Source organism: Mastigoproctus giganteus, chromosome 4, assembly GCF_048544385.1.
Source record: "Mastigoproctus giganteus isolate SK-2022 chromosome 4, ASM4854438v1, whole genome shotgun sequence".
In the NCBI taxonomy this organism is placed as follows: Eukaryota; Metazoa; Arthropoda; class Arachnida; order Uropygi; family Thelyphonidae; genus Mastigoproctus; species Mastigoproctus giganteus.
The window spans coordinates 108,142,736-108,167,037 of NC_143578.1; the positions used below are offsets into that span (position 1 = coordinate 108,142,736).

Genomic DNA, 24,302 nt, shown 5'->3' on the forward strand with positions numbered 1-24,302 from the left:
AGTTTAAGCTTATGCACCCCCTGATGAATGTGAACATGCCAGTACCACCATTCTCTCCTTGCTTCATTTATAACCAGGAGCTGATTTTTTGTTTCTAGCTGCAAGTGTTTTGGATGGGAGCATTTTATAATTTAGGCCCGTTTTGTCACAATTGTAAATTTGATCCAAATTAAAATTTTCTTCTTGAATAATTTTTGCTAATTTAGCAGTAAATGTTGCTATTTCTTCTGTACTAGCTGATAATTTTTCCCCAGTGATGTTCAGATTTCTGACTCCAAACCCTTTTTTCCAATGACCCAAGCAACCACTGTACTTGTGGCAAATGTTGTTCCCCTGTCATTAAAATGCTTATGAAATTCTAAGGCCTTAGCCTGTAAAATCAGTCCAGAAATTGGGCTTCTTTGTCTCTCATTTGTGTGAATCACAATAAAAGAGCTTTAGAAGTTTTTTCAAATTCTCCTTTTTTCATTGTTTTTCTATTAAAATTTTCACTATCACATACAGATGCTCTTTGTAAACACCATTTTTTAATTTTCACTCTGTTTTGCCTCCAGTCCCCTACAATCACTTCACCAACACCAAAGTCACTATTCACTTTTTTTTTATTGTTTCTCCCTGATCTAAGTGTTTGATTGCATTCAACTTCATATCTAAAGAGACAACATTCTTCCATTTTCCACTCATAGTGCTTACACTAACCCTAATAACATAGATGAAACATGACAAATAAAAAATTAGAGTAAAATTTTTAAATCATTTTTATTAAATCTTTAAAATTAGTGTAAAAAGTCACAAATTCAACAAACGTAAAAGATCAGCACGGCTCAACCATCAACTGGTGTGCATTCCCACTCTGTACTGAAATATGTACTCTTGTCTTTGATGACAAAATATATACAAATTTTCAGCAGTTCACCTCAGATAATGCAGAACCTTGTTTAAACAAGTCTTGGTTAATGAGGACTCTACTGTATATATTTTGTTAGATTTTTTATAATTAATGTAAAAAAAATTTATAGTTTCACATGAAATTTTTAAAATAAGACATTTCTATTGCCCTATTAAAATTTTCATTATATCATGATATGACTTTTTATATATTTCTGCAAGGCTACCACCTCTATAAAAGACCAAATATGTGTGGAACCGAAGGTAGTCATCTTACAGGGGTTTCATTGTATTATGCAGTAAGTGGATTTGTTCATGAAAAATTTTATTTAAAAGAAAAGAAAAAATTTGTATATATGTGTGTGTGTATCAAAAATAAAATGTATTATTTCAGTTTTTCAGTTATTTTTGCTTCCTCTCCCCTCCACTAGTCCATATACAGTAACAGACTTGTTATCCAGATAGCTTAAGACCAACAAAGGCTTTTTGAATTTTGAGAATTTTTAGATTTTGGATCTGTAACAAGAAAAGTTAGAACACAAAATAAATAATTAAGTCTTATACTAAGGTTTTCTTTATCTGAATAGCAAATATTTATAATCAAATTAATCTTAATCTATAATAAAATCTCAACTAACTAAACAGCAGAATATAAAAATCAAAATAGTTTTTTACAAAATAAAACAAATAGTACATTCCAAAAAAATTATAGGTAACTGTTAAAAAAGTATATAATAAAATATAATAGAACCTCAGTATGGAAATGTGATTCAAAATGTTGCCCTCTCAAATATTGGCACTTTTTATAATGAACATTAAGTGTTTAACCCATTATTGGTAGTTCCGAGGAATTATATTCTTAGCATGTGGGTCTGAGTAATGCCATGCACGTGCAGTTTTAATAATTAGCAAGAAATAATTCAGAATTGTGCACTTTATTGACCACCTTTATTTTCAGTCTTAATTAATATAATCAGTCTTATTTTCTTGCCACAAATGTGAAAAATCCAGTTATTTATATTAAAAACGTATAGTTTTAATTAATTTTTGAAATTAAAACTTCCTTTAATAATAATAATAATCAGCAACTGAAATGCAAATTGAAAAATCTGCATACTTCAATGGATATGTGCAGTTGGATTCTAGCCTGTCAATAATAGAAGCACTGCTGCACGAAATGTGAATTGCATGTCAACGGTTTGATTCCAGATGACACTACAATTTCACAAAGCCAGAGAGTATTACTGATTAATGAAGCCAGCTCACAATTTATTAGTTGTGGTTGGGTGCTGCGGTTGTGGAGTAGATGAGTTGCATGAAGCTCTGCTTGATTGTAGACAGCAGACCGAACATTGTAGGAAGCCATCACTGGATTTTGGACTTATGTCACTTCTTACAATGGATTTCTGGAATCTTAAAGAAGAATGTAGAAAAAACAAGGTAAGTCCTATCAGGTAAGAATATTTTTAATGATAGCCTTAGCCTATTTTTGGATCTCTGAGTGTTTTTAGTTGCAGTAAGATCGCTACAGTGATTGCTATAACAAGCATGCTGTTGACCACTTGAATTGCTTAACTGCTCAGAGATTGAAAGATATTGATTGTACTAGCTGTAAAAGTACTTATAAATAGGTTATTTTGGATGGGAAACTATGCTAGTGATAGAATTGACTTATACTTGAATTTTAAGATAGAAAAATCACGTATTTTGGCTTCTAGTGGGGTCTACACTGGAAATAATAGAAGCCAAAATATGCAGTGTTTCAATTTTGGTGAGACCTGCAAGACTCCCCTGAAAATGAAGCTAGAGTACTTAGGGAAAAAACCCCTAATAATGAAGATAATAATGATGGATTAGACAATTGTTCTCCAGGCCCCCTCAGTAATAAAAGGACTGAGAAAGGGAAAGATCAAGGGGGAAACCAAAGAAACCCAACCCCAGAAATGAAAATAGAGTATTTGACTAATTTGACTGATCCTATCAAGCAGACAAAAGAAACAAGTGTGTACTTAGAGGAATATATCCACAAGCCAATAGGATTACTTCTGCAATTAGGCTGCAGATAGTAAATTGTTGGTCACTGCTTGAACAGTTCCATATCGAACTCAACACAGAAAACCAAATATTGAAAACTAGGTTAGAAATAACTACTGAAGAGAAAAACACTTACAAAATAATAAACACATTAACCTATGCCCAAGCTGCAAAGGTTAATGGTGAACAGGACAGTGCTAAGTCTAAACAAATACCTAACAACCAAATGCAAGGAAGGAAAGCAACATCATTCTCAAAGCAAGAAAGGACTCTGCCCACAAATCCAGTGAGGCAGGTAAAGATACAGTTGAAACAAAATTGAGGTCTCATCTGAGAGAGGTAAAGGTCAATGATATGTGAAAAATCAGGAACAATAGAGTCCTGATTGAGGTAGCAAGGAAAGAAGACCTGAAAAAGATAGCGAACCAGGTAGCAAGCCAATTTTCCCACCTGGAGTGGAAAAATTGGACTTGCTACCTGAGAAAGCAAGAGGGAAAAATACCCATATTATAATGTTCGATATACCTCAAACAGTATCTGTAAAAGACCTAATGTTGGGCATCTATTACAAAAATTTTAACAGTGAAATGACAATTGAAGATTTTGCTGATGAGTTTATGCCAGAGGTTCCCAAACTTTCTTGGTTCACGGCACCCTTAGTATCAGTAAGTTTTTCACGGAACCTCTAGGCCAAAATAAATACCTAACAGTTCTGTTTATTAAGTAGTTAGGTCCAAACAACTTAAGTAATGTTGAAACTGTGAACTACCTCGAGCTAGTAGTTTGTGTGGTGTCTGACAGATTTCGAGAATTGCTGTGTTTCCTTCAAAAATTTGAAATATCCCGTAGTGCCTCTGTGAGTTTGCTGGAGTGTCACGGTGCGCAGTTTGGAAACTGCAGGTTTATGCTGAAAAGAGCAACTAAAAGAAAAAACATTAATATAATATTACACCAAGAATTTGGAAAGCACTGCAGGAACAACAAAGAATCTATGCTGGCTGGGCCAGTCATAGATTCAGGGAACATTTTCCAATACAAAGGTGTTATAATTTCCACAAATATGGTTACTCTGCCAGGGATTGCAGTCAGAAAACTCCTGTCTGCAGTGACTGCACAGTCACTGGCCATGATTACAAGAACTGCCAAAATTAAAATCAGCAGCCTTAATGTGCTACCTATAAGGCAGCATGGCTGACTGACCGTGGCCACAGCATCAGGGATGAAAAATGCCCCTGTTACAAAAAAATGGTAAAACTATGGGCCAAATTGAAAACATAAAAATGACTAGGGCTTTAAATCTCATCCAATTTAATGCTCAAACAGCAAGAACTGTTGTAGATCAGATAAAACTCAAATTAGAAGAAAATGATATATCTTGGTACTCCAAGAACAAGTGAACCCTGATAAACCTATTAACACCTCACTATCTCACATTTTACTAAAGCACATTTCTGGGGGGGGGGGGGGGTACTACCATAAAACAAAAACTTTCCAGTTGCATTTCTGCTAGTGGAATCTGTTATAAACTGGTAGTAAGCTCTATCTAATTGCATTTGTGATAATACCGATAGCTGGAATCGTGTGGATTTTTACGTTATTATGGTGAAATGTGTTTCCCCTTCACTGATATAAAAAGCATAAATACATTTTCAGAATCTTCTCTTCATTCCTATCGTATTGCGTTCAGTTGGGGTGATTCCGCGTTTGACTGCCATTTCTTGTAAACACACAGGCGAATCGTGCATAAGCGAATTCGGTTCGTGTTATATATGATATCGTTCCCCTATTTATAAATCGTATATGATCGAATTCGTGTAGTGTAAACGTGTGTTATACGAGGACTGACTGTACAGCCCTTATTACAGATAAGAAAAAAGAATCCTGGAGGCACTTGGTGGGAACCTCTGGAAACAGTGAACTGCCAAGAGTAGATGTTATAGAAACAACTAACAAACCAGATGGAACCCCAACCTTGTGTTGGACAGAATCTGTGAATAACATCTTTGACAGTATTATCCAGATTTAGGCTGGGGGACTATTCTTCTGCCCAGATTGACATCATGAAAGAAGATACTGATTATGACAATGCCAATATAGAATGCCTGTTTACTATAGAAGAATTAGATATAGAACTATTTAATAAGAACAAATGCTGAGGTTTTGCCCTATTAGAGGTTGAAATAATAAAAAAAACTGGCAGAAATGGTGCCTATCAAATTAATAATTTATATAGCAAATGTGTATGACAGAGGGAATATTCCCAAAAATATTGAAAAAAGTTGTTTTAAGATTAATTCTTTAAAACCCTGAGAAACCCCCCCCCCTCTACTGATCCTAAATCAAATAGATCAATAGCCCTACTCCCTGTACTAGAGAAAATATATGAAACAGATTACAGGAACTCCCCGACTTACATAAGGGTTGCGTTCCGCGGAACGCAACCCTTATGCTTGTGCAGCACTTGCAACTGTGCTTGCTGAATTAATTGAGTCAAAAAAGAAATGTTTGAAGAACATGTAAAAGAATTATTTATTGTATTTATTCAATTTTTTATCTCGTGCACGGGAAAAATTACAAAAGCGTGCAATTTAAAAAATTTTCAAAATTATAAAATTACAAAAAAAAGGGAGAAGATAGGCATAACGTCAGTAAGTTTTACCTCTTGAGTATCATTGCCACAATTGATGTCTTCAGCTGATAAGTATGCCACTGCAGAGGTTGAGGGCTGTGGAGATTTAGAAGGGGTCAGCCACTCAACCTTGTGAAAGAACATATTAATGGACGACTGGACGGTGCCTTTTTTCTTTTCATTGTAGATTTCTTTGTAGCATGCAAGCATATCATTCACCCCTCTTAACTTTTAAGATTTGTTCACTGTCAGGATCCATCTTCTCAAACCTTGCCATTGCCGATACAATTTCACGAAATGCCATTGCCGATACAATTTCACGAAATGCCATTGCCGATACAATTTCACAAAATGCCATTGCCATCTCTCTGGTGATGAAGCATCTCGGCTCCTCATTTGGTTCATCAGCATTTTCTTCTTTCACTATCACTGCCTGCAAGTCAATAAGTTCGTTAGATAATTCCTTCTCTTCTCTTCCTCTATTAACTCCTCCATGTCTTTGGCATCAAACTTCAACTGAAGTAGCTCTGCAACCTTTAAAATCTTATCTACAACCTCTTCATATGATTCGTCTTTTTTAAATCCTTTGTAGCCTTTTACGTGCCGTGGGCATATTTTCTTCCATGCGCCATTTAAACGACTTTTAGTAATTACCGCCCAGGCCTTATTAATAATGGAGTGGTAAATATTGTAAGATTTCCAAAAGTTTCTCAACGTAAAATTTTTCTCACCATCACGCCTGAGCAAATGTTGTGTGTAAATATAGTATGCTTTTAAATTCGAAATAACACCGTGATTGTGTTTGGTGTTAGAAATATGACTCACATGCGAATTGAAATCATCTAGATGCATAGGTTGTCCAGGAACATTACCTAATAGAAGCAAAATCATGAAAGGAACGTTGTTGTCTTTACAATAATTTTCAACCTCCGGAATGAAGCATCATTTAAACCAATCCTCAAAGAGAGATATTGTTATTCATGCTCTCTGTTTCGATCGGAAATGCATGGGTAGGGTGGCTTTATTGATGCCCGTAAATGCACGAGGATTTCCAGAATGGTACACAAGCAGTGGTTTTAATCTGTAATATCCTGCTGCATTAGCCCCAAGCAAGAGCGTGGTCCTGTCTTTTGACGCTTTGAAACCTGACATTGTATTTTCCTCTTTGGCAATGTATGTTCAATCCGGCAATTTTTTTCAAATATAGAGCAGTCTCATCAATGTAAAAAATTTGCTGCATTGAATAGCCGCCTTCATCAATAATTTTTTCCAACACATCATAAAATTTCTCTGCAGCTGCAGAATCAGCACTGGCAACTTCGCCGCATACTTTAACGTTGTGGAAACCAGTGATGCTTGAACCTATCAAACCAGCGTGATGCTTGAACCTATCAAACCACCCATTGCTTGCCACTAACTTGGGTTGGGGTTCACCATACTTATCCTTAATATCTTTATAAATACTTGTTGCTTTTGCTTGAATGGTCATTAGACTCAGGGTCACTCGCTTCTGAATCTGATTTTCCATCCATATTATTAACAGCTGTTCCATCTTCGATATAGCACCTGAACGCTGTTTTGTGATTACTATTGATCTTAAGTGCTTTGATCCTTTGACATGTTCTTTTATACGTGCACTGTCCTTTAAAATAGTATTCGCTGTTGAAGCAGCGAGACCCAATTCCCTTGCAATAGATGACAAACTTTGTCCTGCTTCGTACTTCTTTGCGCCTCCGTAGCCAGGTGGGTAGGAGACCGGGGTTCGAGCCCATGACCACCGCATATCCCCGGAGCAATATGGCCTTAGTTGCTAATGCTCCTAAAAACCAAATAACATAACAAGCTTCGTACTTCTTAATCATTTTCATCTCTAAATGAATTTTGTTTTGTTTCCTGGCACTACCACCACTTGCAGTGTTCTTTGGTCACTTTCTCTTCATCATTGTAATATGTAAATAGGAATGAAGAGAAGTTTCTGAAAATGTGTTTTTTATATGGTTGAAGATTTCAGTGAAGGGGATCACATTTCACCATAATAGTGTAAAAACCCACACAATTGCAGTTATTGGCATTATCGCAAATGCAATGAGGTAGAGTTTCCTACCTGTTTATAATTAGATGACTAACGGAAAAGCCCAGTAAATTGGAAAGTGCAAATTGTTTTCTGGTTGTTGACCTCCAGAAACGTACTTTAGAAAATTATCACAAAGACGTTCAAAATTGATTCTTATAACGGGAACATATGATAACGACAAAAGGGTAGTGCAATTTCCATTGTAAATATGACCTTTTAGAGAGATAAATGTTGAGTTTCACAATCACATTTTCACAATCAGTATGGTTTTAAGCAGGGCAACTCCACACATTATACCATGCACCATCTGTTGACTGACAACAGTTAAAAACACTGATATATTGGCGATTTCTGTAGACTTTTCTGGGGCATCTGACTCACTCTGATGGCCTAGTGTCCTTAGTTGACTCTGCTAGACAAATGCCCCACAAACCCTCTAAGGTAATTAACAGCTACCTTAAAGACAGAAGTGTCTCAGTACGTACAAGGTTCCAAAAATTGACATGCCCTGGGAATAAAGATTGCCCACAGGGTTCAATCCTTAGCCCTTTCTCCAGGAATGTTCTGGGCGAATTTCAGGCCTTAGATCTGGGCCCCGGTGGAAATAGCCTTTGCAGATGACTTGATTCTCCTTGTAAAAGATAAATGAGAGTGGTTGTAGAGCAAAGATCAAATGCTACCCTTTTGCAGCTGCAGGAGTGGGCACAAATGCACAAGCGCAAAATATCACCTGACAAAATGAAACAAATATTTCTAAAAGCAATTTGAGACATAAGAAGATGGCAACAAATCAAATTTAATACAACTACAATCAAAATGATAACTGAACTAAAATATCTGAGAGTTGTCTTCAACTCAAAAAGCCCCATTTGGCTTACTTGGTGAAGAAAGTAAGAAATTATGCAGGCATGATTGCCAGGATCAGTAGAACAGACTGGGGGCTCAAAAGAAAGACACAGGCTCCTATACTGTGCAGTATTCTTACCTGTTTCAACCTATGGAGCCGGTGTGTGGTTCACCTGCTCAGCCATAGTAAGAAACAGGAATAAAAGGCTTATATTATAGACTTAAAAAGGGTATACCCATAGAATTTCTGGGGATGGCACTTGACACAGTTAACACCATCAAGGCTGAAAGAAAGAAAATAGCCACAAAGGTCCATGAGTTATGGCAAACAAATTGGGAGCAGGAAACCAGAGGTCTGGTTACCAAAAGATTTCTGCCACAGGTGGCAATGGGTATCCCAAAGCCACCAAAGTGATACATGTGTGGACTCTTCACAACATTTATATTGAAGGTTACGGCTCCCTGAAGGCTGAATTAACTTCCTTAGGGCTGACTGATGACCTTAACTGTTCCTGTGGTGAAAGTGAAGACTGAGCACACATTCTCTATGAACAAATAATTTATGATATACAAAGAACCCAATTAATATAAACCCAATTATTTGTTGATGCTATCGAGGCAGAGTTAGGTGGGTCGGAAAATTGCTAGCTTGGAGGATTCATGGACTAATAGATTAACAGTAGCCGCTGGCAGAGGTAAAAATGATTCTTGCACTACTTCTATTGAAATGCAATTGAGCAGCAGCATGGAAAGCAAGGCAATGGGAATTTCCACGACTGCTGGGAGTCATAGTGCAACTAGTAAATACATAGGCTGTGTTAGGGTAACTAAGAATAGAAACAGGTGCATGTATACTTGCATGTACACCAATGCTAGGAGTATAGTTAATAAATTCGATGAGTTTGAAGTTGTAGTCAAGACATCAAAGGCAGATATTGTTGGGATATCAGAGACATAGTGTCACACAGACGTAAGTGGTGCAGAACTGGAATTTGGGGAGTACAATATGTACAGAAAGAATAGACAGGACAGGAAGGGAAGAGGGATTATGCTGTTAGTTAAGAAACACATAAAATCTAAGGAAGTGTATCCAATTGATGTGGGTGGACAATGCAATGTTGAGTCTGTTTGATGTGACATAAGCACTTGGAAAGGAAAAATGAGAGTAGGTGTTTATAGGCTTAATGAATCTGATGAGTATAATGAGCAATTATGCAGAGAAATAGTGGGCCAGTAAATTAGTGTCGTATAATGGGGGATTTTAATTTCCTGGATATTGACTGGAATTTGTGGGTTGGTCACTCACACACTAGCAAGGCTTTTGTGGATTTATTGGATGATTGTTTTCTACAGCAGCATGTTCGGGAGGCAACTAGAGGGAGTAATACTCTTGATCTGATTATCAGTAGGGATTCTTCATACATCAAGAATTTGCAGATAAAAGAACCACAAGGTGGCAGTGATCACAGTGTGCTGAAGTGAGATTTACTCAAAGAGGTGACTAAAAACCATCAAGAGTAAAGGGAAGGGTTTTTGATTTTGTAAAGGTGACTATGGTGGTCTGAGACAGTATTTAAATTCTATACGGTGGAACCAACTGATGATGTTGCCATCAGCAAATTCAAAATGGGAAGCATTCAAAGAATTAATCTTGGATGCTACTAGGCTTTTCATGCCAACAAAGAAATATTGTTCAAGATTTATGCTTAAATGGATGTCAGATGAACTAATTAGATATGTGACAGAGAAAAAAAATGCATGGGATACATATAAATTAACATGTGACACAGAAGCCTATGATAGATATAAGATGGTCTGTAACCAAGTTATAAAGGAGGTTAGGCAGGCGAAGGTAGATTATGGGAAATCTTTGGCAAAGGATGCAAAGAAAAACAGCAAAGAGTGCTTTATTTATGTAAACTCTAGAAGGAAGTGGGTGAATCAGATCGGTCCACTTGATATCGAAGTTTCAACTGTTGATGATCCTGCTCAGGTAGCTAACAAATTAAATGAGTATTTTGCATCTACATTCACACATGAGGAGTTATTCGGGGAGGGGAATGCCAGAGGTGTATTCAACTCTGCCAGTAAGCTTGTAATAACTGAGAGTAAAGTGGAGGAGAAATTGTTGAAGATAAACACAAGAAAGGCAATTGGGGAGGATGGAATCTATCCAGTTATATTAAAGGAGGTGGCAAAGGAAGTAAGCAAACCCTTAGCCATAATTATGAGAGCTTCCTTGGACTCAGGGGAGGTACCCATGGACTGGAGATGTGCAAATGTGACCCCAATCCACAAAGGAGTATCAAAGGGAGACACAAGTAATTACAGACCTGTTAGTTTAACTTTTGTTCCAGGGAAATTAATGGAAGCACTGGTTAAAGAAGCATTGCAGCATCATCTAGACAAGACTTCAGTTATAGCTCGGATTTGTTAAGGGGAAGTCTTGGCTGACTAATTTGTTTGGATACTACGATGTAGTCACGAAGGAACTGGATGCAAAGAGTAATTTTGATATCATATATTTGGATCTTAGAAAGCCTTTTATACTGTTGTACATGGAAGACTGCTGCACAAATTGGAGCAGTGTGGCATTGGAGGCAAATTGCTGCTATGGATAAAGGGATGGTTGAGTGGGAGAAGACAAAGTGGTAATCAGTGGACACTGCTCATCATGAACTAATGTTATTAGTGGAGTCCCTCAGGGTTCAGTGTTGGGCCCATTGTTGTTTTTTGTATTCATGAATGACATTGATGATGGTATATCAGACTTAATGACCAAGTTTTCAGATGATACGAAGGTTGGCATGGTTGTTAATGACACTAATGACAGTACACTGCTGCAATAGGATCTAGAAAAGTTGAGCAGATGGGCTGAGAGGTGGTAAATGAAGTTTAACATTGACAAATGTAAAGTACCATATATGGGAAGCAGTAATCCCAGAGTAACGTATCAACTCTGTGGTACCACATGGACGGTGGTAGAGAATGAAAAGGGGATAATTGTGCAGGGCAGATATGAAGTTTTCTGCAAAGTGCAGACGGTCTGCAAGAGTAGCTCATGGTGTCTTGTCAATGATATACAGGAATTTTCTAGCAGGGATAAGGAGGTGATATCCACTTGTATAAGGAAATGGTCAGGCCACACCTTGAGTACTGCATACAGGTCTGGAGGCCTCATTTTAAGAAGGATGTAGGGCTGTTGGAACGAGTACAGGAAAGGCCAACAAGATTAGTGAATGGAACAAAGGGTTGCTCTTATGAAGAAAGGGTTAAGTTTTGCAAATTACAGTGTCTGGAGACTAGGAACCTGCGAGGTGATCTCATTGAGGTGTATAAAGTCTTGAATGGTTTGGGCATGCTCAATGCAGATGGGATTCTTTCTCTTGCTCAGAATAATCGCCTGAGAGGGCATAAATTCAAATTGAGGAAAGATGGTTGTAGGATAGATGTGCGGAAGTTTGCCTTTAGCCAGTGGGTGGCTGATTGCTGGAACAAATTTCCATCTGTCGTTGTAGAAGTTGATAGCTTAAATAAATTCAAGGCAGAACTTGACAAACATTTGGAGCGAGTGGATGGGTGAAATAAGGGTGTTTTTTTTTTTTTTTGGCCAATGCTATATAAGCTTGCTTTCTTGCATCGTGCCTTTGCTAATGCTAATAGCAGAAATTGACCCCCTACCCAGGGCACAAGAACATTTATTTATAATAGAAGAAAATAACGATAAAGCTTTTACAGGCTTTACACAAAAAGTATTTGAAATCCCTAGAAACATCCAGAGATGTGCCTTAGTGCCCCCCACAACAAAACAACAATCCATAGCCAGATTGTCTGTCTCTCACCATCCCAAATGATGACATTTATCCTTCCCTAGTGGGAGACTGGGGGTGTCCCACACCAAATAAGTAAACATGTAGGTGGAGTGAGATGTAGAGGCAGCCAGGGAAACATCTTAGTTGAAAAATATTAGTAAGCTATTAGCAAGGGGAGCAATGCAGAATGAAAGAATGATGAATGAATGAAAGAGTGTGAGAGGCAGTGAATGCGCTGGGCAGTGAATGATACAATGCAATAATAATTGTTATAAGAGCGAATGAATGTTAGTTTTGGTGAGTGAGAGAGTGACCCAGTAAGGAATCAGCACAGAGAGAGAGAGAGAGAGAGAGAATGAGTGTTATGCTAAATGGGAGCAATTGAAGGTATAAATGTAATGGAAAGTATGTAAATGCACTTTAATCTATATTTACTTAGAATATACAGTAGAATCTCGATTTTCCAGGATAGATGGTAAAAAAAAATTCCCGGATAATCGATTTCCCTGTTAATCCAAAAATACAGTAAGTTCCCGGCATATGTAAGAGATGCATTCCCGGACTTCTTACGTAAGTCGAGTTTTACGTAACTCAGAATGACTAAAAAAATATTGTTACTATATCCCTGATATGCCAAAATTACAAAAACTCCATGCTGTAATATCCTCGGAAGAATGAAGAAAAAATTATTTTTAATTAGTTAAATTAAAAATTTTATCTGGGGATAGCGGTGTAGTAGCTGGAGTGGCACATAAGAAAAATAAAAGGAAGAAAAAAATGCATGTTGTTGTACTGTAAAAACTGATTTGTATTTTGTAGCCTTGGTTGTTATAGTTGACCTTCGTTGATGCCGACCACTTCTTGTATGCTGTCTGTCTCCTTTATTGTGAGGTGTCTCCGTAGCCAGGTGGGAAGGAGCAGCAGTGCGTAGCACATGCTTCTTGATTAGACCGGGGTTCGAGCCCGTCACCCCAAATACGGAGGATGCGGAAAGGTCAGAGAATGACCACCGCATATCCTGGAGCAATATGGCCTTAATTGCTAATGCTCCTAAAAACCAAATAACAAACAAACAATCCTTTATTGTGTTCACCGTTGCCACTGACAAATCAATTCTGCATGATACTTGTTAATGTTTGGCCATTTTCATACATCCTTATTTTAATTTTCTGATCCAACTCGATTGCTTTCCTTTTCTTGATAGACTTACTAGTACTGCTATTACTTATTCTCTTAGTCGGCACCATGAAAACGGTCAAAATGAAATTTTCTGAAAAGAACTTCACAGGGTTAAGGTGAAAACTCACTATTATCACTCCCGCAAGCTCACATTTTACTAAAGCACATTTCTGGATGTCACTACCATAAAAAAAATTTGCCCTTTCCAGTTTATTGGGCTTTTCTGTTAGTGCAATTAATTATAAACGGGTAGTAAACTTGATCTTATTGCATTTTCGATAATACTGATAGCTGGAATTGTGCGAGTTGTTACATTATGGTGAAATGTGTGTCCCCTTCACTTGAAATCTTTAGTCATAAAAAAATTTTAAAGAACATAATGTAAGTCCAAAGCTACATAAGTCGTGGACTTGCTGTATCAAAAAATGTTCAGCAACCTACATAAAAAGTATGGCGATAGATAAAAAAAATGAAAAAACTTATCACGTACTACTCGCATGTACTACTTCCCTTTATTTTTTTAAAATAACACGTATGGTTTGGTTACCAACATTATAATGGTTCTTTAGAGCTTTAACGGATGCACCATTTTCAAAATTTTGAATAATTTCAAGTTTTTGTTCAATTGAAAGCACAACTCTTGCGTTTGCCCATCATTTTCGCATTTTCTAAAAAAATTGCCACATTCCTGACATATAAACAAACAAATTTGTCATTTTGCGATGCGACGGAACACAACAGTCGACGCGACCTAAAACAAACTAAACATTTGGCCTTTTTTTTTTTTTTTTTCTTTTTGTGTTTTGAGCCGTAGATGTTGAAGTAAGTGGGGGTTGCAAGATAATAGGCACAATAATCTCATAATGACGACTTATAACGCCAGTTCTTGTCGCATATTTACAACTAGCAAAACATCGGTTTATACCTGTTCTAGTTATTACTTGAATTTTATTATTTCCGTTTTTTTTTTTTTTTTAATTTAGAGTCTTCAAGTGCCCTGGTTAATCTAATCATGGTAAATCAAGAGTCTGCTGTATATATCTACAAAGGTGCCTCCGTAGCCAGGTGGGAAGGCGTAGCAGTGCGTAGCACACGCTTCTTGATTAGACCGGGGTTTGAGCCTGTCACCACCAAATACGGAGGATGCGGAAAGGTCAGGAAATGACCACCGCATATCCCTTAGCAATATGGCCTTAGTTGCTAATGCTCCTAAAAAAAAACCAAATAACAATAACAATATATCTACTAACACATTAGTCCTAGCTACTAACAACACCAACATACCCACTGCTATCTCTCTGACATTCAAACTTGCAGCCAGGACTGCACCCCAACTGAATAGTAATAGTAAGTTGATGGGCCCGTGGAGGGAGGGAGGGAGGGAGGGAGAGAGGGAGGGAGAGAGGGAGGGAGAGAGAGAGAGAGAGAGAGAGAGAGAGAGAGAGAATGGAGATGAATCAGTGAGCCCAATACTTATAAGAATGAATGGAAACTTGCGTGTGTGTGAGAAAGAACAAAGTTAATTCCTATTATTGTTGTAAATATGAGCAGCAAACAGGTGCTCCAACATGGGGATAGGCATCCCTATGTTGGAATGCCTGTTTGCTGCTCATTCCCATTATCCCTTTGTACTTTCTCTCCTAGGCAAAGGGAGCACCCCCTTGCCTGGTGAGTAATCCCACTGTCACCTGTCAACTCCCACCCGAGGAAAAATGGGAATTCTACCACCGGGACCCTCTTCTGCCCCCCCCCCCCCCTCAACTGGGCAGGTGCCTTTACTGCCGCCTCCCTCTTTAACTCTACCACTTTAACCCACTCCCACTTCCTCCCCACTATCACCTTCAACCTTTCATTTTTTTTTAAAATTTTTTTTTACTGGGCTCTCTTCCTGTTTGTAGCTTGGCTACCATAGATAAGGTTTTCTCTGCCAGTGCTTTCATACACCTTACTGCAAGGCCCGCCTCCTCGTGGTTCTGGTTGGTAAACTAGAGCTTTCTGTGTGAAAACACAGGCCACTAGGCTAAGAGGCTGGATGAACAACACAACCCCACACTAATATACTACACGAACACTCGCTAACTACATGAATCTGGCCTTTACAGAGTTTTGTATTCATCATTGCCTGATGTTGAGTTGGGGGGGACCCCGGAACTGCATTAAAATTAACACCACATGCTATGTTCAATAACTGTACATGACAGATGCTACTGAAATTGAAGAAAACATTTTTAAAAACAGTTATTGGGAATTTTGGTTATGTGGATAGAATAGATGAACAGCCAAATACTGCTGAAATACTGCTGAGTGACGAACTAAGGGTTAAATGTGCATTAATACAACACATTTCAGCCAAATAGCTTTTAACACCTGTGTTAAAAAATAAAATAAAATTTTCCTAGTTTTTTTTTTTTTTTTGATTTTTAATATGAATATGTGGTGCACATCATTTTATTGTTTGACAAGTAGAATTAGTAGAGGCACATGATGCAAGAAAGCAAACTTATATAGCATCAGCCAAAAAAGAAAAAAAAAAACTTTCCAATTTCACCAATCCATTTACTCCAAAAGTTTGTCTAGTTCAGTCTTGGATTTATTTAAGCTGTCAACTTCCACAATGACGGAAGGTTGTTCCAGCAATCAACCACCCACTGGCTGAAGGCAAATTTCTGCACATCTATTCTATAACCGTCTTTCCTCAATATGAATTTGTCCTCTCAGGCGATTAACCTGGGCAAGAGGAAGAATGCAATCAGCATTGACCTTGCTGAAACCATTCAAGGCTTTATACATCTCAATCAGATCACCTCACAGATGCATAGTCTCCAGACCCTGCAATTTGCAGAACTTAGTTTTTCTTGGTAAAAGCAATTCTTTGTTCCCCCTCTCCAGTCTTGTTGCCCTTCTCTATACTTGTTCCATCATCTCTACATCTTTCCTGAAATGAGACTTCCAGACCTGTATGCAGTACTCAAGGTGTAGCCTGACCATTGCCTTATACAAGGGGATAATCATCTCCTTATCCCTGCTAGCAAAATTCTTGTATATCATTGACAAGACACCATGAGCTACTCTTGCAGCCCGTCTGTACTGCTCAGAAAACTTCATATCTGCCTGCACAATTACCCCCAGGTCCTTTTCATTCTATACCACTGTCAGTGTAGTACCACAGAGTTGATACGTTGCTCTGGGGTTACTGTTTCCCATATGTAGTACTTTACATTTGTCAATGTTAAACTTCATTTGCCAGCCCATCTGCTCAACCTTTCCAGATCCTGTTGCAGCAGCATAGCATCAATAGTAACAACCCTGCCAACCTTTGTATCGTCCGCAAACTTGAAGGATTTAAAAAAGACAAATCATACGAAGAGGTTACAGATAAGATTGTAAAGGTTACAGAGTTACTTCAGTTGGTGGTTGATGCCAAACATGTGGAGGAGTTAATAGAGGAAGAAGCTAATGAATTATCCAATGAAGAACGTATTGACTTGCCGGCAGCGAAAATGAAAGAAGAAAATGCTGATAAAGCTCAAGATGAACCAAACGAGGAGCCGAGACACTTCATCAGAGAGAGAGAGAGAGAGAGAGAGATGGCAATGGCGAGGTTTGAATAGATGGATCCTGACAGCGATCAATTCTTAAAAGTTAACAGAGGGGGGTGAATGATATGCTTGCTTGCTACAAAGAAATCTACGATGAAAAGAAAAAAGCAAAAAAGCCATCGTCCAGTCATCCATTAATATGTTCTTTCATAAGGTTGAGCGGCTGACCCCTTCTAACTCTCTACAGCAGCGTATTTATCAGCTGAAGATGTCGATTTTGGCAAAGATGCCGAGAAGTAAAACTTACTAACATTATGCCTGTCTCCTCTCTTTTTTTGTAATTTTATAAATTTGAAATTTTATTAAATTGCATGCTTTTTGTAATTTTTCCTGCACATGAGATAAAAAAATTGAATAAATACAATAATTCTATTTATATGTTCATCGAACATTTCTTTTTGAGTGGGAGAAGACAGAGTGATAATCAATGAACACTGCTGTTCGTGGACTAATGTTATTAGTGGAGTCCCCCAGGTTCAATGTTGGGTCCGTTGTTTTTTGTATTCATCAACGATATTGATGATGGTATATCAGGCTTAATGTCCAAATTTGCAGACGATACGAAGGTCAGCATGGTTGTTAATGACACTAATGACAGTATCTAGAAAAGTTGAGCAGATGGGCTGAGAGGTGGCAACTGAAGTTTAACATTGACAAAAGTAAAGTACTGCATACGGGAAGCAGTAACCCCAGAGTAATGTATCAACTGTGTGGTACTGCACTGACAGTGGAAGAGAATGAAAAGGACCTGGGGGTAATTGTGCAGGCAGAAATGAAGTTTTCTGAGCAGTTCAGACAGTCTGCAAGAGTAGCTCATGGTGTCTTGTCAGTGATATACAGGAATTTTTCTAGTAGGGATAAGAAGGTGATTATCTCTTTGTATAAGGCAATGGTCAGGCCACACACCGAGTACTTTATACAGGTCTGGAGGCCTCATTTTAAGAAGGATGTAGAGCTGTTGGAAAGAGTACAGAGAAGGGCAAAAAGATTAGTGAATCAAAGGGTTGCTCTTACGAAGAAAGGCTTAAGTTTTGAAAATTACAGTGTCTGGAGACTAGCCCCTGCGAGGTGATTTGATTGAGGTGTATAAGGCCTTGAATGGTTTGAGGATGCTCAATGCTGATGGGATTCTTTCTCTGGCTCAGGATAATTGCCTGAAAGCACATAAATTCAAATTGAGGAAAGACAGTTGTAGGATAGATGTGCGGAAGTTTGCCTTTAGCCAGCGGGTGGTTGATTGCTGGAACAAACTTCCATCTGTCGTAGAAGTTGATAGCTTAAACAGATTCAAGGCAGAACTAGACAAACGTTTGGAGCGAGTGGATGGGTGAAATGAGAGGGTGTGTTATGTTTTTTTTTGGCCGATGCTATATAAGCATCATGTGCTCTTGCTAATGCATTGGTTTACGATTGTCTCTGACCGGACCACATGGTCCTTTGTCTCAGCCAATAGCAGCATTTGTAAATGTGTTGGGCATGTGTTTTGTTTTTGTATCCTTTAGTTCAAGTTATTTTTTTTTTTGTGCTTACTTTCCATAAATTTACTGTATTTAATTCGTCAATGTACAATATTGCATAGTGAAACAAAAGAAAACCTTAAAAAAGTTAGTGATGAATCTAACAGTCCAAAAAGGTTGAGAACTGATTGTAGAAATGGAAAGGCGTTTGTTGCTGTGAATAAAAGAAAAACAAATGAGGGGTGATACAGTTCCTGGACAATATATTTGCGAACGTGCAAAGCAGATTTTTGAGGACTTAAAGACTAAAACACCTTCAGCTAGTAATATGCGATATGGGGCACCTCTGTTACCAGGTGGGCAGGAGCAGCAGTGCGTAGCCACGCTTCTTGATTAGACCATTGGCTCGTGACCACCAAATACGGAGGATGCAGAGAGGTCAGGGAATGACCACCGCATATCCTGGGAGCAATATGGCCTTAGTTGCTAATACTCCTTAAAAAAAAAAAAAACACGCAATATGGAGACTTTAAAGCCAGCAAATGCATTGGTTCAACCATTTTAGAAAAAGATCCAATATTAAAATTGTCATAAGGCATGGAGAAGCTTGCAGTGCTAATCAGGAAGCATCTGCTATTGAGGGCCAATGCCTGTGGTGATTTTAAACTTAATCCAGTGTTGGTTTACCACTCAAACTCCCAGAGTGTTTAAACAGCAAAAGGTCATTAAAAGCAGATTTGGTGTCTTCTGGTCGTGTAACAAGAAGACCTGGGTGACAAGACACCTCTTCAATGAATGTGTATTTGAAGTGTTTTGTCCTTCAGTAAAAGGTTACTTAGAAAAAAAACAAACTTCCTTTAAAGGCACTGTTAATTTGTTGGGGTCATGATCCACAACTTGCCCGATCTCTCGTGGAGCAATTTAACTTCGTTACTGTCAAATTTCTCCCACCCAACACCACCCCTCTGCTTCAGCCGATGGATCAGCAAGTGATTGCCAACTTTAAAAAAAATTTACACAAAGAAGATGCTTGCGAAGTGCTTTGAAGAGACTTCAGGAGACCGAGCCATCACCTTAAAGGAATTCTGTAAGACCAGGTTTAACATCTTAGACTGTGTGTGTGTGTGTGTGTGTGTGTGTGTGTGTGTGTGTGTGTGTGTGTACAAATGATTGTCAGTTCTTGGAATGAAGTTTCAGCTTGGTGCGTCAACGCAGCCTGGAAGAACTTATGGCCTTCAGTCATCCATGATTTTGAAGGATTTGAAGCTGAAGGTGTTCTAGAGCAGGAAATTATCACTCTTGGTGAGTCCTTGGCTCTAGAGATTGATGCGGTAGATGTGGAGGAGTTAATTGCAGACCACAGAAGGGAGTTGACAACAGAGGAGCTCCAGGAATCAGAGCAAATGGGCGAGCATGACAGTGATGAGGAACATGAGGAGGATGACCGTGTAGCAACAACTCAAGAAATTGAGGTCAGTAAGAAAAAAACCCTGATATTGAAACCACTGAATTGATGGCCTGCAAATTTGAAGATAAGGTGTTAAGTTATTTCAAAAACCTTCATAGAAAGTGCCAAGAGCAAAAAAACTTTGGACAGTTTTTATACCATAAGTAGCAAGAAGCAGCGATGGGAAAGAACACCAGATCCTGAAAATGGTCCTGATATCTTGATGGTAAAAGATTCTCTTCCAGCTCCATCACCACACTACCATTGACACAACTTTTCCAATGTAAGTTAAATGAAATTAAGATTTTTGTTTTTTAATGTTTATAATTACCAATTATTTAAAAAAAAATTTTTTTTGGGGGGGGAAGGAATAAGTAAAAATGTGTGGCACTATCAGAATTTTTTATTTTATTTTTTTTTTAAATTTGTATCATGCTCTACTGTTTATGCCAGTGTATAAGATGCATTACAATTTTAGGGAGAGTTATTTTTAGATAAAAGGTGCATGGTATACACTGGAAAATATGGTATTCAGTATTCTATATAAAACTAATACAATTTCTGTTATAAAAATCACCTTTTATAGAGATAAATAACTTAGTTATATAGCAAAAATTTCAACTTCCGAGGACTTGGAACGAATTTTCAAAAAAACAGTGTATTATTGAGTTCACATTACAATATTTTCATGATACAATGGTGTCTCTGGAATGAATTAATATCGTAAAGTGGGAATCCACTGTATATAAATGTTCTTTGTGATTTTTGGATAATAAATGCTGTGGTTGTGTCAGTTTCCTGCATGCTGCTTTTCTTTCTTATTTTGTGATTGATTTACTCTCCATTGTAAAATGTATTTTGATTTTTGTGTACCTTGTAGTTACTCCTTGTAGATGATGTTTTCTTATTTCTTATAAAGAACAACATGATAATTTGTTCTTACAGTTATTTGATTGATAAATTGAAACTTCAGTTGAAAAGAGATGGCTGCAGGATAGATGTGCAGTGTTGTTGGAAGTGGGACAAAGAAGTGAATATCCATTGTATAAGGCAATGGTTAAGCACATCTTGAGTACTTCATGCAGGTTTAATCTGCTTGCTCTTCTCTGCACCCATTCTAATAAATCTGTGTCTTTCTTAGAAATAGATTTCTTAAAATGGGTGCAGAGAAGAGCAACCAGATTTGTCAAGAACAAAAAAGGGGAAACTCTTACTACAAAAGACTTTGGTTCTGCAAATTGCACTGCTTGGAAACTAGGCACCTATGAGGAGATCTGATTGAAGTGTTTAAAGCTAACATTGGGCTAACCTAGAGATGAGGTAGGATAGTGTTCATGTTTTTTTTTTTTTTGGCTGATGCTGTATAAGCTTGCTTTGTTGTGTCATTTGCTAGTGCCACTACTACTAATAATACTAATTTTACTTGAAGCAAAAATAAAATCCCATATATATCTGTGCACTGTGAATTAGTGTGCCCTGGAGAAGCCAGGGAGATAAAATTACATTGACCTGGCTTTTTATAACTTGGTCTTAGAAATGGCCCAATATTTCTTCTTCAGGGTATATTTTGTCCTGGATAATTTTTTTTTTTGCCATTTTCACCTTAAAAATTAATTTCATCCTGGTTTTTATCCCTGGAAATTCTGTTCGCCCTGGTTATTGCCTTTCTATTGAAATTCAAAATACTCTATTTAATTGTTATGGATAATATTAGATTCATAGCTATCCTTCAAACAATATGCTATAAAAGTGAGAAAATCCATTGTGAAGGCTGCATGATTTTAAAATTGATTCTGTGAAATTTTGCAATAGGCATATCACTGTCGATTCTTTATCATATCTGTTAGATTCATTAATCTGTATGCTACCTCTATGTGGACTTTTCCTCTATGTCAGTCATTCAGAAAATGACTGGTGCCAAATCTGTGTTTTAAAATGCCTTAACTAGAAATCAGGTGGGGAATGTTGACTTGGATGCAGCTGCCTTTGCAAGGATCTGTGTGAATCATTGATAAAGGCAGCATTAGAACTGCAGATTTTCTGGTCATGATGACAGGCTGATTTGGTTTTCTTCAGTGGAAAACATTCCACATTGAAGATTGTTCTTGTCCTAAGTTGCTACCATATTTCAAGAGACTGGGAAAAGTTAAGCAGTTTATGAACCAGGAAGAAATTGACTCTGATTGATTAAGAATGACTGTGGTTTACAGAAATCATGTTGGACTCTGTTAGACAGAGGCAGTAATATTTAGGTATTTATAATCCCTCTAGTAAAGAGGTACTGCTGTTGTATGTGCACACGCACACTTTTTTTTTTTTTTTTTTTGTGCTGTTGTATGTAATGTAGTAATTTTGATAATAATAAACTCATGCAATTCACTCTTCTGCCCTTGCCTGCAGCCAGCCTAACAAAGAAACATTAGGAGAATATTCCAGAAAAGTTGACCTCCTAAAAGGAATAGTGGAAGCTGAAAAACTGGTGAGTTTATTTGATCTTGAACTTGTTTTTTTTTTTTTTAATGTGCTCTGGAGCACTGTCTTCTGTTGGATAAGTATGATTTATTAAAATTTATTAAAATCAGCTTTTAGTGAGCTAACATCATAATCAATCAAGGGTTAAGAAATAAGACTGAAAAATCTACTTGTCCAAATCCACTTGCCTATGTAAATGCATATTTTTTACAAATTTTAACTTTATGATATTGTCGCTTTGTGGTACTATCATGTGTTTGCATCAATTACCCCCTCCCTCTTTAATTGTGAATTTATTTATTCTCAATTTCTCAGTTACTCAACTATCAAATAAATTAAATTAATATATCCGCAAGTATAATGATGATTGACAGGTTGATTTCCAAACTTTACAAAGGATAATATTCTTACTATACTTATAGCTTACTCAGTAGAGCCATGGAAAATTCTCCCACACTTATTACAGTTGGTCTGCCAACCAGTGCACTCTACATCAAGCCTATCTCTCATTGGTTTTTTACTAATTCTGACTAACAGCTAATGGTCAATCAAATTCCACTTCATTCAGATGATTAGAAATATTTAGTTCCATATGAATTGTACTAAATACTTGAAATAATCTGTTTATGGAAAATTTTTCTTAAACTGCTTTTTTAAGATCACTGGAAGTGTATATGGTACTATTTGAATTATATAATCCTTGAAATAAACAATTTATGGAAAAATTGTGAATTATATAAAATACATGAAATTAATTGGGTTATTTAGACAGCTTCCAAAAAAAATTAGCCAATTAAATTGCCATGAAGAAGAGTTCAATCTCCCCATTTTCCATGTTGATATTACAAACAGGAACATGAATTATGTAGTATATTTGTTACATAATGTGATACAGGTTTCACTTTTCCTTATAACACATACAGATTTCCCCAACAAAATATAAGATAAAAGGCAACTAGACCAATATTGATGATGAATATACAGACAAAGGAGTATATGGATAATGAATCACTGAATAAACAGAAATCTATTCAAAGTACAGATAAAAAAAAAAAAAAAAAAAAAAGTAAAGAAAAATTCAAAATGCAAGGAAAACAAATGGCCTGTTAATCGTTAATCACTTTCCTTTCAATCTCTCTCTCTCTCGCTAATATAGGTTTTTCATTTTTGCCTTATCTGGTGGGTGGAGGCTAAAACATGAAATAATCCTTTTTAGCACATTAACTGCTTTTCTTAAACACAAATATGGATTGAATGGACTGGACAGTCAATCCAGATTTAAATCTGGATTGACTGAATCCCATGGTTTTCAGTCCCGGTCGGAAAGCCAGTAGTGAAAGTGTCAAGAAATTTTTCATAAACAGCTTATTTCGCAACTTCAAATCAAAGCCATACAGACTATATCTAATCCACATATTTCCTAAATATCCAAAGAGAAACTATATACAGGCATACCTCGAATAACGAATAGGATGCGTTCCACGAAATTACTTCGTTAAGCGAAACTTCGTTTTCAGAGGTAAAAATACTATGGCCAGAATAGGGATACGTTCCTACGTAAAGAAAATGAAACGCTTTTTTTTTTCGAACAAAGAAAAGTTTTATTAAATAAACAGTCAACTTACATACAAAGTGAAATCACATTTTAAAATATGAGTCTAAAGTTGATTGCTTATGCTTTTTTTCTCTTTCATTTAACAATTGCCTATACGGAGTTATTGCATTTAACACTGATCGCTTAACAATAAAACTTCTTCCTAAATCAGGATCATTTTCACTAAAAAAATTTAAAACGTTTTCAATGTCATTTAAGCACCTTTTTAAATCTTCGGTTGTTAACACTTTTTCGGCAGGAACTTCTTTAA

At 37.1% G+C, this 24,302-nt stretch overlaps 1 protein-coding gene across 2 annotated transcripts in view; it reads left to right on the forward strand.

The window, feature by feature from the left end:
* The window catches only part of Use1 (Vesicle transport protein Use1), a 128,850-nt gene that overhangs the window by 31,419 nt on the left and 73,129 nt on the right, over window positions 1–24,302 (forward strand). Inside the window, exons 3-4 of one of the 2 annotated variants that reach the window (XM_090371727.1) lie at window positions 1,111–1,187; window positions 22,366–22,444. In XM_090371727.1, the coding sequence (XP_090227853.1) occupies window positions 1,111–1,187; window positions 22,366–22,444 (156 nt within the window). The remainder of the gene's footprint in view (window positions 1–1,110; window positions 1,188–22,365; window positions 22,445–24,302) is intronic. The other variant, XM_090371726.1, reaches the window with a different exon arrangement.